The 16,721-nt window shown below is 43.2% G+C and overlaps 1 protein-coding gene and 1 non-coding gene across 2 annotated transcripts in view; both read right to left on the bottom strand.

The window, feature by feature from the left end:
• Positions 1-16,721, bottom strand: part of LOC129133620 (zinc finger RNA-binding protein-like) — a 65,243-nt gene that overhangs the window by 33,703 nt on the left and 14,819 nt on the right. Inside the window, exon 2 of the mRNA XM_077193171.1 lies at positions 3,891-4,173. Within this exon, the coding sequence (XP_077049286.1) occupies positions 3,891-4,173 (283 nt within the window). The remainder of the gene's footprint in view (positions 1-3,890; positions 4,174-16,721) is intronic.
• LOC129133624 (small nucleolar RNA SNORA66) lies at positions 6,698-6,834 on the bottom strand. Its single transcript, XR_008536020.1, has one exon. It is a non-coding gene; the product is annotated as a small nucleolar RNA SNORA66 (small nucleolar RNA).

Genomic DNA, 16,721 nt, shown 5'->3' with positions numbered 1-16,721 from the left:
AGCATGGGCAACAAACAGGAGTTGGAAGTCTCCATGCTGCTACAAAGCTACAACCTTGTTGTCATTACTGAAACTTGGTGGGACAAATCCCATGACTGGAGTGTGGTTATTGATGGCTACAGACTGTTCAGAAAGGACAGAGATAAAAAGAGGGGTGGAGGGGTTTCCCCTTTTGTCAAGAAATGGATAGATTATGAAGAGCTGTCTCTGAAGAACAGCCATGAGAAGGTTGAAAGCTTATAAGTGAGAAATAGAGACAGAGCTGAAAAAGGGAACCCTGTGGTTGGAGTTTACTACAGGCCGCTCAATCAGGAGAAGCCTATTGACAAAGCCTTTTTGCTCCAGCTACAGAAGACATCGCAATCACAGGTTCTTGTCCTGCTGGGGGGTTTCAACCACTCTGACATCTGCTGGGAAAGTAGCACAGCGAGCTGTAGGCAATCCAGGAGACTTCTGAAATGCATGGAGGATAACTTCTTAAGCCAGCTAATAGACAGCACTACCAGAGGGGATGCAATACTGGAACTGATGGTCACCAATGTAAGTGAGCTAATGAGGGTCATCAAGATTGGAGGCAGCCTGGGCTGCAGCGATCATGCACTCATAGAATTTGCAGTCCTGAGGAATATGGGTCAGGCTGAGTCAAGACCCAGAATTTTGGGAAAATAAGCTTCCAGCTGTTCAAGGAGTTAGTCAATAGGATCCCCCTGAGAAACTGCCCTCAGGGCCAAGGAGCAGAACAGAGCTGGCAGATCTTTAAGGAAGTCTTCCATTGAGCAAAGAGAGCTTGCAATCCCCCAGCACAAGTCAGGCAAAGAAGGCAAGAGACCAGCATGGCTGAGTCAAACTAAAGGGCAAGAGGGAAATGCACAGGCAGTGGAATCAAGAACAGGTGTCCTGGAAAGCATATAGAGACACCGGTTGTGTCAGGATGATGCGTGGAAGACCAAGGTGCAGCAGGAGCTGAACTTGACAAAGGAGGCAAAGAATAACAGGAAGGACTTCTACAGGTATGTCAGCCAGAAGAGGAAGGTCAAAGATGATGTACCACTCCTGATAAGCAAGACTGGCAAACTCTCAATAATAATGAGGAAAAGGCTGAGGTACTCAACAGCTTTTTTGACTCGGTCTTCAATGGCAACCTTTCTTCCCACACTTCTCAAGTGGATAGACTGCGAGACAGACTGGGAGAGCTAAGTCCCTCCCACTGTAAGAGAAGATCAGGTTCATGACCACCAAGCCATTCTCCATCGTATTTGAAAAGTCATGGCTGTCATGTGAAGTCCCAGGAAACTGAAAAAAGGGAAACCTTGAACCCATCTTAAAAAGGGTAGAAATGAAGACCCTGGGAACTACAGCCCTGTCAGCATCACATCTGTGCCTGAGAAGATCCTGGAACAGATCCTCTTAGAAGCTCTGCTAAGGCACATGGAGGACAGGGAGGTGATTCAGGACAATCAGCATGGCTTCACCAAGGGCAAGTCTGACGAACCTAGTGGCCATCTACGATGGAGTGACTCCATCAGTGGACAAGGGAAGGGCTACAGATATCCTTTATTTAGACTTCTGTAAAGCCTTTGACATAGTCCCCCACAACATCCTTCTCTCTCAGTTGGAGAGAGGATTCGATGGGTGGGCTGTTCAGTGGATAAGGAATTGCTTGGATGGTTGCATCCAGAGTGTATCTGTCAACAGCTCAGTGTCCCAATGGACATTGGTGACAAGTGGTGTCACTCCATGGTTCATATTGGGACCCAGTGCTATTCAATGTCTTCATCAATGACATAGATGAAAGGATCGAGTGCACCCTTGGCAAGTTTGCAGATGGCACCAAGCTGAGCAGTACAGTTGACATTCCTGAAGGATGGGATGCCATCCAGAGCAACCTGGACAAGCCCAAGATGTGGCCCATGGGAAACTCATGAGGTTCAACAAGACTAAGTGCAAGGTGCTGCACCTGGGTCTGGGCAATCTCTTGTATCAATACAGGGTAGGGAATGAAGAAATTGAGAGCAGCCCTGCCAAGGACTTGGGGGTGCTGGTGAATGAAATCATAGAATCATTACGGTTAGAAAAGACCTCTAAGATCACCAGGACCAACAGTCAACTGAGCACTACCACCATGTTCACTACTAAACCATATCCACACATTTTTTGAACATTTCCAGGAATGGTGACTCCACCACTTCCCGGGGCAGTCTGTTCCAGTGCTTTAGAACCATTCCCATAAAGAAATTTTTCCTAATATCCAAATTAAACCTCCCCTGGTGCAACTTGAGGCCATTTCCTTTTGTATTGTCACTTGTTACTTGTGAAATGAGACTGAGACCCACCTCACTACAACCTCTTTTCAGAGCAGTAAGATCTCCCCTCAGCCTCTTCTCCAGGCTACGCAACCCTAGCTCCCTCAGCCACTCCTCAGAAGACTTATGTTCCAGACCCTTCACCATTTTCACTGCCCTTCTTTGGACACACTCCAGTGCCTCAATGTCTTTCTTGTAGTATTTTTCTTTAATTTAGGGGACTATTATCTATCTGAATGCATCTAATAACTGACTAGTTTAGCAACCTTGTAATTATGTGTAAACATGCTACTGGAAAGACTCCTACATTTTGGTTCATTACCATATGTAACAAAGTTCAAAGCCCTACAAAGGAATTAATAACATACAGCAACAGTATAGTAGCTTTAAACAAATAAAAATGCAAATTAGAGTCTAGATAATGTAACAAAAAAAGCTGCTAAAAATACAAATAAAGCTCACATTTCTAATAGGAAACTACCTGGCCATGTAAAACTGCTCATCTTTCTGCATCTAAGCTGTCTGAAACCAATGGGCTAGGGTTACTGATGTGTATATACCCTTACATTGTGTCAATTTAGACAGACAGAAAAGACTGCAACTTCTCGCTCTTTGGAGTAAACAGTTATCTTAAATAAGTCCCAAGATAACCAGTACGTACTGAAATCTTCCGACTGCAAAACTGATGCAGCACTGATTTGTACTTCTAAGTTTCTTTATTTCTGAAGAGTAATAATACCAGTCACGGACAGGATGTTGTTTCATAAGACATTTAAGCCAGTGTAAGAATGGGAAGTTGTCTGAGGTACCATCACACCTCTCCTCACCCTACATGATCCCACATCCATCTCTTGCATTGGCACCACAACTATGCAGAACCAAGGAAATTCTGCAGAAGTCTGTCAATCCCATGGAAAGATGCTGTTCCTTTTTAAGTTGGTTAACCTTCTGTGGAATCCTTATCCTGAACTGACCCACCCAAATGCTGACAACTGCTAGATTCAATGCAAAGAAGTGTCAGTAAAGGCCAGAGCAAGATGAAAACACAACAGTTTCCTTTTGTAAAAGCCTGTAGCCACACAAAGGTAGGCAGACATCTCACAAAGGGTACCCAAAATCTACTCAAAAGACAGTTCCTCTCCTAGAGTAATCTTCTATCCTCTTACATTTGGTGCTAGAGCTCCTGTGGCAACCAGGAATCTGACAAGGGAACTACTATCTCCCACTGAAAAATTTTATTGGAACAGTTTTTTCATCTAAATCAGTTCCATGACCCATTTAACTGCATGCCACTTGGACAGTTAGGCTAGCCAAGACAAGTATTTCAGCAGTAGTTCACAAAATAATCTGGAGATAAATGTCAATGCATTGTTTATTGTGTGAATGTCTAAATCTTTTCAGTATTACTGCTGATAATCCTCTATACGCACCATACAGAACAGCAGTCACTTCACATTCTATCACAGTTTTAGCTGTGAGCCATGGAAGAAAAAATATAAATATCACCACATTCTCTTATCCAAACAGGCCTCCTCCTTTTAACATATAATTTTAAAATTACACAATTATTTTTTTTTAAAAACACACCTGGTAGTTCTGCGTAGTGACAGGAGGTGGTGGTGGTGGAGCTTCTTGTTGCCTCTGTGTATAACCATAATCTGTAGCTGTGTGCGCTGTAGGATAGCCTCCATAAGCAGCAGCTGTTGCAGCAGCTGCAACAGCTACTGGAGCAGGCCTGGCTACTGCAACTGTAGCTGCTGCTGGAGCATAGGCTGCAGTGACAGTGTGCGCAGCAACTGGTGCTTGGTGGACAGTGTAGCTGGCAACTGTAGTTGGATGGGAATAAGCTACGCCTGAAGCTGGCTGCTGGCTACATTGGAAAAAGACAGTAAGTAAGTAATTAGATTAATCCAACATACTCATCTAATGCCTAAACATTTCAAACTCCCAGATTTGATTCATACTTGTCTGTTCTACAAACAGACCTGGAACACGCTATCATACACTGTAATTACTTTTATTACCTCTTATCTACCCCATTAAAAAGGCTGTATCATTTTGAAGTTTATGTGAATGAAAATATATCATGCAGGCAATGACTTTCTTCTTAGCAAGGAGTGGTGGTAGCTGTGTTCCACTGCTTGAAAAGATCCCAAGCCTTTCATTCAAAATAATACAGCAGTCTTACACAGTTATCTTTTCATGACCAATAAGTATTTAAGTGTTTTATTGGTTCTTCAACAAAACTGATATACCTGTCAAATTAAGAAAAATACTGCTTTTCTGTGGGAGCTCATTACTGATATACACTTGCATGATGTTTTTCAGTAAACCATATTAATGAGATTTTAAAGACTTATGTAAAAAATAGCTCAGAACTCTTAAATTTAAGGAAGAGAAAGTTTAAATATTTCTGATGTGTGAATTTTCCCACAAAAGTTGAAAATTATAAAAGCTGGCCCCACTCATTCAAACAGAAGTCCACTGCCTCTCAACATGAAGCATCGAAAGAACAGGCAGTCAAATCAAGCAAGACAACTGCTACCAGAGGTCTGGCAATCTTCCAGGCACATGCTGAGACTAATTTGCTTCTCTTTAATATGCAGGTAAAACATTACTATGTAGCTATTTAATAAAAATAAATAAATATTAATAGTGGAAATAAAAAAAATTATTGATTCTAAGATTTAATTATTTGAACTAAAACTAATATTGTTGTCCTATAATGATTTATAACTTTGCATTATTATTAAAATCCTATAATAGCTATTTTTAAACAAATAAAGTGAACTGGGCAAAATATCACTATCTGAAACAATTATATTAAATAGGGGATTGAGTGATTATTATGAAATTTTTAGTATACTTCCTGTACTGATTTTCAATATTTTAGAGTCTCTATAGAGTTTCACATCTCCATAGCACTATTAAAAGATTATTCAAAAACAATTCCATGCCTATCAAGGAGGTAGTATCCTCTAATTTTTAGAAAAAAATTGATAAATGAAATCTTGTTGGAAGCAAACACTCCAAGTGGAATTTCAGCATGATTATGCTCAAAACCAAAAGGAATGAGTTACAGTATTTCTTTCCTAAAGACTGCAATATTCTCTCTGACATAGCTATCAGAAACAAAGCACCTTTTAACTATAGTTGCTATTATTTTTGCAAAAGACATTTCCACAACTCCCTTTCATTTAATAACTTTTATTTTAAAAAAACCCTGATTTTGTAATTTTAATTACAGCAGAACCCATTAACTTCAATATATTTTTAAAAATTTCTCACAGCAGAAACACACAGAGAAAATATTATTATTGTACTTACACACCTGGACTCCACCTTTTTCCATCTTAGGCCCCTGCTTGCTTTAAAAGCCACTTGCATATCATCCAAATTTAATTCAGTTGTGAGTTGTACTCACAATTATGTTTCATTTCATTTTCAACTTCTTAGCATAACAGTGGAAGGAAAAGACCTGACTCACTCTGGTGTAGCTCCCACCACTGCTTGATGTATATAAGCAGTTTATCTATTTTGTCAGTTTAAAGTGAGAAATCAGACTCCATCAGAAAATTCAGGAAGACTATTTTATGATGGTAAAAGTGAATGACAATTTATAAAATTAGGCTGTATTATCTACATAACTAACAGTACAGAAGTGTAAAATAGTCATACGTTCTGAGGTAATTCACATTATCATACGTACCTACTAAAAGTACATTACATTGGGAAAACAGGTAGCAGACTATCTCAGACTGCACTTGAACAAATTACCAGTCTAATGCTGCCAACAAGGAAATGTCTTCCTCCCCACTTTTATTCCTCCTTCCTCCCATATAACAAACCTGGCTATGCCATCCTATTTCATCCCTAGTGCTAATTCTGATACTTGTCAAGCTATTCATTGCACTGATTTAACTCATTAATCTAGCAGAAAACGAGATTTTTTTTAAATTATTTTTTTCCTGAGTTCATTTTCTATTGTGGTGAAAATGTTAGAAACATTGTAGCTCACAAAACAGTCTGCTGAGTGCTAGAACCCACATAAGTTATACATATGGAAGCAGAAGAAAATAAATAATGGGAGAGAGAGAAAGAACAGGGACCTGCTCAGGAAGCATTAATCTGTCACAAGTTTCATGAAACCGTGCTTAAGTTACTATTACAAAATACAATACAGTGTTAACAACACACTATGAGGTAACAGTATCAGTCTATCAACTAAAATGCTTTTGTTCTCAGAAATATATATATATATATATTTGATTAAAGTTGCCTGACAGTTTTCAGTGTTTAATATTGTGAAGAGATTGTGATCATTATGAGGACTATTAACAAGATTCTGCTAACAGACAGTTTAATTTCTTCTGTGCTATTTTTGTACCAAACTTCCTTATCATGGTGTAGAATTAGCAGCTCAAATAATTTGATTTCTAAGGCTAATATAATTCTATGACCATGTTTATTTTATCAAATCTGTTCCCCTTGCTTCTGCAACACCATGCAGAGCTAGTGACTGAGTTTGCAAGACCACAAGAAAAATATTCTAGAATTGACTGCTACTTCATTTTTTAAAGTTGTTATGCTATGTTACAGAAATTCATATCAACATCTTTTCTAAATTTATGTTTCTTTTTCTCCCCATGGTCTTACTGAGAACCTTTTAACATAAAGATGACCAGATACTTTCAGTTAATTAATTTATAATCAAAATATTTTTGTGTCGCTGTCATTTAACTTAAAAGAGTTTTTAATCCTTGTTTGGTGATTAGTGACTCATCATATTTGCCAAGATGAACTTACCTCTCTCCAGACTATTTTGCCAGCTCCCTCTTCCACCAATCTTTCTTGCAATTTTTCATTGCCCGTATCCTAGTATTATCTATTTTTTCATTACTACAGATGGCAAGAACTGTATGGATCATTTGAGATGAAGTTTCAGCTGTGCCACTGACTCTGCTCCAGACTTTTTTTCCAAAGAATCTAGCTTCGTCAGAGCAGCTTCTTGTAAAGTTACCTGTGTGTTGACAATATTTCCCTTGCATCAAATATCACAACGCACCATAAATAAGACTCAAGATCAATCCCTAGAGTACTCCACTGCAACTATTCCTCTGATAATCACTCTTCTAATTCTACCAACCACCTCTACCAGCTCCTTCTCTACAATTCTTTTACTAATTTCTAGCCAGATAATAATTTTCCATATTGCACCACATCAAGTATTTCAACTTAGTCCTAATAAATAACACTCAAAAAACTTAGGCATTTAATCAAGTTATTAGAGCAACAGTGAAATACGGTATGTCAGCTGAGCTATGGTAACAAACTTCATGTGCGCTTTTTACTACAACAAAGAAAGTAATTCAGTTTAGCTTAATCCCCTAACACAGTGGGGGGAAAAATTGAACCAAATTAGAAGCAGAGAGAGAAGCTAACCGATTGACCTGGTACCTTAGTGAGTTTTCTTTGTAGATCAATTCTTCTCTTCCCCCAAAGAAATTCTAATATCCTTAATAGCATCTTTGAGTTCAAAGAATTTGAGTGCTCTTTATATGAAAAGATATGTAGTCCAACAGGCTTTACTAACTAGACAGAACTTAAAAATGACAGAGTAATTTAGGCTGAAGCAAATATTATGAGGTCGTCTGTTCTAACCCTGTGCCCAAAGCACAGCTAATAAAAAGTTACATTAGTTTTCCCAGGGCTTTGTGTCCAGTCAGGTTCCAATCATCTCCAAGAATGGAGTATCCAAGACAGCTCTAGACAAACTGTTCCAATATCTGAGCACCCTCACTGTCAAAATTTTTTTCCTTAGTTTATGAAAGATTGTTTCTAAAGCAAATTACTTCTAAACCGTTTACTTAAAGCAAACCCAGTTTATGAACACCCAATTCAAGGTAACTTCATATTACAATTCTTACAGTATTTTAACTTACTATCAAAATAAACATCACTCTTTGACTTAAGAAGTTACAGGCAAAGGACTTGTTAGCTTCAAATCTTACTCTGCTACATTGCATTAATAATACCTTCTGCCAAATATTTTAATTCAAAATGAATATATTTTATTCATACCACACCTATTTCTTTAGCTGATCATAAAAGTAACAGTACTTCCCCACCAAGTATGGATATTCTCAGTTCAGTCGAAGAAAGAACAGAGATAATTTCTCCCAGGCTGAGCCTGGGAATCTTAGAAGAAAAACATTAAAACAATTATTATCTCTCTTTCTGTAACCATTGTTTATAGTTATGGTTCTCCACAGTGTGCTATCCATAGTATGCCAATAGTGTGAGATGTTTTCACTTTGAGACCAATCAGGTCTCAGCTTAGCGAGTGAGACTATAAAGCTCGCAACTTCTTGCTAATAAAGGAATTATTCTATTTTGCCTTCTGATCCACCTGAAGACTGGAGTCTTTCTTTCCATCCCTGACTCAACAGCGTCACACCAAGCTCACTTTAATTTCAATTTTCTAGGAACAACACACATTCTGCAACACTCATCTTCCATCTTGGATTTCTATATCACAGTGTTTTCACTATCGCAATCACAGCCAGTGTACAGGCTACATGTTGCACTCAATTGTACTTCTCCATGTTCTGCAGATGTATGTTTTAGTCAATGACAGGTTGTCTTAGGTTGAAAGATTTAGCTGGGGTGTTGTCCTGGTTTGGGGCAAATTTTGGACAGAACCCCCAAACGGGCTCTTCTAGGAAAGCAGATTCAATCGGCCCCTCCCCCCAACCAGTCCGGGAGAAAATACCTCCTTGGAGAAAAGTGGAAAAAAAACTGTTTATTAAACAATAAAACCCCTTGCTGCTCCTAAAGAGATGACAAACTCAGAAAGTCCCCTCCCTGGGTTGCAACTTGGCTCACTCAGTCTCTTATCAGTCCCTTTGATGCTGGAAATGCCACAGCCCAGGCCCAGCCTGGTGGGCCACAGGTGCGTGCTGCCGGTGCTCTTCTGGGTGTTCAGTCCAGAGCAGGTTTAAATAGGTCCAAAGAAAAGGGAAAAAAAAACCAAAGTCCAGGGAACTTCTTTCCCTCATCTAGGTAAAACTAACTAAAACAAAGGAGAGCTCTGTCCTGCTGTCTGTCCATCCGCAGACAACACAGTCCAGGAGCAGGAATGTGGAGGAGTGAGTGCAGTGTGTGAAAACAAACTACAGGCTTCTTCTCTCCCCCCTTCACTCTCTAGAACAAGTCTTAAAGGTGCAAAACTTATTATTCAGCACAAACAGAACAGACGATTGGGGATAAAAGCATCATATAGTCAACCCAGAACATTCCACCCCTTATCCCCATATCGTCAGCTTACTACTAAAACTAATATATATTCTAACTCTACAAACACATACATTATACATCCAATATACAGCTATACACAGACAATGGCAGTAACATTCAGCAAACAGTGATATTTACACAGAGTTCTCACCCAACAATCAGATCTACCTGAGGTACACATCGTGTTGTTCCATCTCTTTGCATTATCCACCATGTTCAACCTGGTCCCTGAGCAAAAACAACCCCACAAATGGGTTTGTCTGTACTCAAGGCAGAATTGATCCAAACTGTCTTTCCTAACAAACCTCTGACATGTACCACTGGGACTTTGTCTCCATATACTCTATGCAAAGGTTCAGATTGGGCAGGGCCCACTCAGTTAGTAGAGCCTCGGGTGTTAACCAACCAGGTGGCCTTTGCTAAATGCTGCTCCCAGTTTTTGAAAGATCCCCCACCTAATGCTTTCAAGGTGGTTTTTAACAGTCCATTGTATCTCTCCACTTTGCCAGCAGCTGGTGCATGGTAGGGGATATGGTATATCCACTCAATGCCACTCCCTAGCCCAGGTGTTGATAAGGCTGTTCTTGAAATGAGTCCCGTTGTCTGATTCAATCCTCTCAGGGGTACCATGTGTCCACAGGACTTGCTTTTCAAGGCCCAGAATGGTGTTACAGGCCATAGCATGAGGCACAAGGTAGGTTTCCAACCATCCTGTGGTGGCTTCTACCATGGTCAGCACATAGTTCTTGCCTTGGCATGTCTGGGGCAGTGTGATGTAGTCAATCTGCCAGGCCTCCCCATACTTGTACTTGGACCACCACCCACCATACCAGAGGGGCTTCACTCGCTTGGCCTGCTTGATGGCAGCACATGTCTCACAGTCATGGATAACCTGAAAAATACTGTCCATGGTTAAATCCACCCCTCAGTCTCGTGCCCACTTGTAGGTGGCATCTCTACCCTGATGGCCTGAGGCATCATGGGCCCATCGAGCTAGGAATAACTCACCCTTGTGTTCCCAATCTAGGTCTATCTTGGACAGCCCTATCTTTGCAGCCTGGTCGACCTGCTCACTCTTTTGGTGCTCCTCATTGGCTCTACTCTTGGGAACATGAGCACCTACATGGTAGACTTTCACTGGTAGCCTCCCTACCCTGGTAGCAATGTCTTTCCACTCATCAGCAGCCCAAATTGGTTTTCCTCTACGCTGCCAATTAGTCTCTTTCCACCTCTCCAGCCATCCCCACAAAGCATTGTCTACTATCCATGAATCAGTGTAGAGGTAGAGCTTTGGCCACTTCTCTCTTTCTGCAATGTCCAGGGCCAGTTGAACAGCTTTGAGTTCAACAAGTTGGCTTGATCCACCTTCTCCTTCAGTGGCCTCTGCGACCTGTCGTGTGGGGCTCCATATGGCTGCCTTCCACTTTCGTTTCATTCCCACAATGCAGCAAGAACCATCAGTAAAAAGAGCATATCGTGTTTCTTCCGCTGGCAGTTGGTTATATGGTGGAGCTTCTTTAGCACGTGTCACTTCTTGTTCCTCTTCATCAGCGAGACCAACGTTTTCACCTTCCGGCCAGTTTGTAATTATTTCCAGAATCCTGGGGCGATTCAGTTTTCCAATACAGGTGATCCATTTGCTCCATGTAGCACTGGTGGCATGGTGGGTGGTGGGAACCTTTGCTTTGAACATCCACCCCAGTACTGGTAGTTGGGGTGCTAGGAGGAGTTGTGCTTCAATGCCTATTACCTCTGCAGCAGCTTGGACTCCTTCATAGGCTGCTAAAATTTCCTTCTCTGTTGGCGTATAGTTGGCTTCAGACCCTCTGTAGATTTGACTCCAAAATCCTAGTGGTCAGCCTCGAGTCTCCCCAGGCACCTTCTGCCAAAGGCTCCAGGACAAACCATGGTTCCCGGCTGCAGAGTAGAGCACGTTCTTCACATCTGGTCCTGTCCTGACTGGGCCAAGGGCTACTGCATGAGCGATCTCCTGCTTGATCTGGGTGAAGTCTTATTGCTGCTCAGGGCCCCAGTGGAAACTGTTCTTCTTACGCGTGACCAGGTAAAGAGGGCTCACGATCTGACTGTACTCAGGAATATACGTTCTCCAAAAACCTATGGCACCTAGGAAAGCTTGCGTTTCCTTCTTGTTCCTTCTTGCAGGTTGGTGGAGACATTGCTGTGATCTTGTTGATGACATCGGTGGGAATCTGACGCCATCCATCTTGCGACTTCACTCCCAGAAACTGGATCTCTTGAGCAGGTCCCTTGACTTTGCTCTTCTTGATGGTGAATCTGGATGATTTTCTCTCCTTTCTCAAACACTTCTGCTGCCATCTTCCCCCACACAATGATGTCAACAATATATTGCAGATGTTCTGGAGCCTCACCCTTTTCTAGTCCACTCTGGATCAGTCCATGGCAGATGGTAGGACTGTGCTTCCACCCCTGGGGCAGTCGGTTCCAGGTGTACTGCACGCCTCTCCAGGTGAAGGCAAACTGAGGCCTGGATTCTGCTGCCAGAGGAATGGAGAAAAACGCGTTAGCAATGTCAATAGTGGCGTACCACTTCGCTGCCTTGGACTCCAGCTCATACTGGAGTTCCAGCATGCCTGGCACAGCAGCGCTCAGTGGTGGAGTCACTTCATTCAATGCCCGGTAGTCCACAATCAATCTCCATTCTACTTCAGATTTACGCACAGGCCAAATGGGGCTGTTGAAGGGTGACTGAGTCTTGCTGACCACCCCTTGGGTCTCCAGCTCATGGATCATTTTGTGGATGGGGATCACAGCATCTTGATTCGTTTGGAACTGTCGGCAGTGCACTGTCGAGGTGGCAATTGGCACTCGTTGCTCTTCCACATTCAGAAGTCCTACTGCAGATGGGTTTTCTGATAGGCCAGGCAAGGTGTTCAATTGCTTGACACCCTCTGTCTCTACAGCCGCTATCCTAAATGCCCACCTGAGTCCCTTTGGGTCTTTGAAATACCCACTTCGGAAGAAGTCTAGGCCTAAAATGCATGGGGCCTCTGGGCCAGTCACAACAGGGTGTTTCTTCCACTCATTTCCAGTCAGGCTCACCTCAGCTTCCACCAAAGTAAAATCTTGTGATCCCCCTGTCACACTAGCAATAGAAACAGATTCTGCCCCCACATGTCTTGATGGGATTAATGTGCACTGCGCACCAGTGTCGACCAAAGCTTTATATTCTTGTGGTTCCAATGTGTCAGGCCAACAAATCCACACAGTCCAAAAAACACGGTTTTCCCTATCCTCTATCTGGCCAGAGGCAGGGCCCCTCTAAGCCTGGTTATCCTTCTTTCTTTGGGCATATGTCTTGGGGGTTCCTTCAAGGGGATCAAAAATATCGTCATCATCATCATATATGGCAGTTCAGTTATGGGCCACTGGAGCAGCTTCCTTATGGAACTTCCTCTCTGAGTCTTAAGTTCACGCACCCGTTGTGCCAGAGTAGCAGATTTTCCATCCCATCTCGTCATGTTTTCTCCGCAATCGCGCAGGAAGAACCACAGCTCAGCTCATGGGGTGTACCTTCTCTCTCCATCTGGGGAACGTCTGCGTTGGGTACCAGAACCTTCAATCTGTACTACTGAGATTTGGAGAAAGCCCTCTTTAATCTCCTCCCTCAGTTTCTTGTGATTCTCCTCCATCTTGTCTTCTAATTTCTGCAGATGTGTTTCAAACGCTGCGATTCTGGCATGTGTTGGGCCATGTACAGCATCTGCATATGCTTGGAGCTTCTTTGCCATATCAAGCACAGTCTCCTCACCGTCATCCCGCTTCATTATTGCTAAAGCAGAAGCATATTCCTGTGGCTCAAGTCATACAAGTTTTTGCCACATCACAGATGTACATGGTACCAGGTCTGGATTTACAGTGTTTATGTCATCTGAGAAGACAATCTCTGCCACTGCCATTTCCCTCAAGCGTTGAATCCCTTGTTCTATGGTCTTCCACTGGGTTTGCTGCATATAGAGATCATCTGCACACAGGTATCTTTGTGCTACACTTTCCAGGACCCGTGCCTAGAGGCTGTGAGGATTAGCCCCCCTCATCATTCCTTGGTGATGACAGGATCATGTGACAGGGATCCCAAATGCCTGGCTTCACTACCATCCAAAACTGTAGCCTCTCCTGCATCATCCCAAAGACGGACTAACCAACTAATTATGGATTCATCGGGTCTTCGAGTGTAATCCTTTCTTAGGCTATGAAGGTCCTTCAGGGAATAGGACTCAATAGTGGCTTCTGATGTTGTGTCAGTTGCTTTAACTTTGGCTTTTGTATCAGTAATTGGTGTTGAGGGTCCTTCCCCCGGATCGTCATCGTCGGTCACTGGCCAATTGGTTTTGCTTGTGTGCTTCTTTCCTGTGGCAACTGCCAGTAGCTTAGGCTCACTGTCTGCTTTAGCTCCAGCCTGAGTAGCTGGGGTGTTGGCTGCAGCCTGAGTGACTGGGGTAGCTGCTGATTAATCTCCTTGCCCCCCTTCCTCTGTCTGCTGCCCCAAAGTATCTAGCAGTGTGCGATAAGCATAGGCCAGGGCCCAGCTTATTGCAATGAGCCTTTTCTCTTTAGAGTCATCATGGCACTTCTGACTTCTCTTTCAGGTATTTCCCCACCTCAGCTGGGTTCTGAATTTGTTCATGTGGAAAATCCCAGTCTACAGGGTCAGAAAATTCCTTCAGGGTTTGGCCCATTTTTTCCCATTCTCCACACCACTCAGGATTTTCCACACCTGAGTCTACTTCTGGGTCTGGGGTCTCATCAGCTCCTCTGGACATCTCAGCCCTCATTCTAGAGAAGCTGCAGACCATATAGAGGAAGCTAACCAGATTAAATACCAGAAAGATGGTCTCTTTAACATTCAGGGGAAACTGAATATTCTTGTAATATATGTTAGAAATAATTCATGCTATAAAAGAATGCATTTTATAAAGATTGTGAAATCCAAATGAGTCTCTGACCACAAGCAGCCTGAGAGGCGGATGGCTATTCAAACTCCGAAATTCCTGGAGACCATCGGGCATTTAGCTCAAGAATAGACGCACCCAGCTCACCGTTATCCCAAGTCATTATCCCAAGTCATCAAGTCTAAGAGTGATCATCTGATCACCGCCCAGTGGATAGCATCGATCAAGATAGCCAGAAAGATACATGTGAATAGCAACTTCCCAACACTGGCTATCAACCAGGAAACAGCGATTGCCCAGCTCTGCACAGTGAAAGAACCAACTATGAATATGCAGAGTTACAAAAGAAACTTGGACTCCTTCGCCTCGGGCATAATAAACAGTGTAAAACATCCCCACTAGAAGTGGCTCTCGTGAACAGGGGGGGATTCGATGCGATAGAGGTCAGATCCAGGCTCACCCAGCGCCGATCCCAGGCTCGACGCTGTCTCTTTGGCTGTGGTGGTTTTGAGGATCATATTTTGGTCGCGGAAAAAGATAAATAAATCTTTTCGCAAGTTTTGATAATTTGGCTTTCGATTGATCATTTATAACATTCTCAAAAACTGACACAACAGATTCAAAGGAGAAGGAGGAAAGGAAAGGCTGGAAAGCCTCATTCCCTGCTCCTCCTCGAAAAACTGGGTGCAATTACTAATAATTTCCCAAAAATAGATTCTTTCCCAGTTTCCAGATACTAACACACACACTATCACTCTAGATTCCTTTTCGGATACAGTAGGCACAAGGATATATACCCTCCAAACTAATGAAGACTTTTCTGTAACTCAGTTTCTACCCTTTTTTCATTCTATAACCAAAGCCGTAGAGAAAACAAATATAAAAAGCTCAATTTCTGTGCAATCTTCCCCTGGGGAGGGAATCCGGACCTTATCTCTTCCACCAGAGACTCTCCCTTCAAATGGTAATCACGCTGATAACAATCTTCCCCTCTCAGCCCTTGAATCCAGTCCTCTGCTTTCTCTGGGTCCTAATGCCGCCTCTGGGGCTGTTTCACCCTGGATCCCCCTTCCTGGGACGGGGAACACAGAATTCGCGCTGCTCCCACCCACCCCGTTCGCGCCTGCAGGGTCCGCTTATCCCTAGGCCCCCCACTGGATGCAGCAAGCGCAGATTCTGCTCCACCAGTTGTGCAACCCACGGCATGCTGCCTGTGTCCTCCCTCCATGTTAGCTCCGAATGTAACTGCACCGGTTTCTATCAGGTCAACCCCCCCACCCCTACTTTGACCCTCCCCACCCCTGCCGCCGCCCCCCCACCCTCGCATGTCTTCCTACCCCCGCTACCATTCCTGCCACAGCAGGAGGTCTCCCTGCCTGGCTGCCCGCCGCAGCCCCAGCAAACCACGCTGTATGCCCCACTGTACCCACGGCAGCCCCTGCCAATCCCACCGCCTCCTCCCCCCCTGCTTTTCCCTTGCCCCCATCCCCAGGTTTTGCAACCGCCCACCCACCCTAAGGGTCCCCTGAACGGCACCTCCGAGACCCCCCATGGTATCACCCCACTTCCCCCCACACCTCAATTCTGTGCATGCTGTGCCACTTGTGGCACCCCCATTCCAGCTCCACTGCTGCCTCCCTCTAGCCAAGCCCTGCCATGTGCCTCCTCACATTCTCTCCACTCCCATACACCCCTGCAAAATCTTGCTCCAACACGCCATAAAAAGCATAGGGCGCTGCCTGCTCACTGTCACTCTTCCTCTGAGGACAGCAGTGACAGCGAATTCAATTCTGATACAGAGGACATTGACCACTAGGCTCTAATCAAAATGGAAGCCACTCAGGCAGGGTATTGGGAACTAGCTCAGAAAATTTCTGCCTTCCCAGTAAATTATATAAAGGGAAGAAGAGGAAGTTCCACTACTAGAACAACGTGGGAACCTAACACAAATAAAGAACTAGTACAACTACGAAATATAGCCAAAGAACACGGTAGAAGTTCACATATTTTTAGAAATTTCCTAGAAGCTATTTTCTCAGCACATATTTTGGTATCCTACGATGTTAAAAATATTGCCCACTGCCTTCTTTCCCCAGCAGAATATGTTATGGGAAAGGCATTGGAAAAGACAATTTAAAACATTATCAGATGTCACAGACACATTTTATGACAAATCCTTTCCTTAGGATTT

Source organism: Agelaius phoeniceus, chromosome W (genome assembly GCF_051311805.1).
Source record: "Agelaius phoeniceus isolate bAgePho1 chromosome W, bAgePho1.hap1, whole genome shotgun sequence".
NCBI classification, from domain to species: domain Eukaryota; kingdom Metazoa; phylum Chordata; class Aves; order Passeriformes; family Icteridae; genus Agelaius; species Agelaius phoeniceus.
This window is presented reverse-complemented; position numbering and strand designations above follow the sequence as displayed.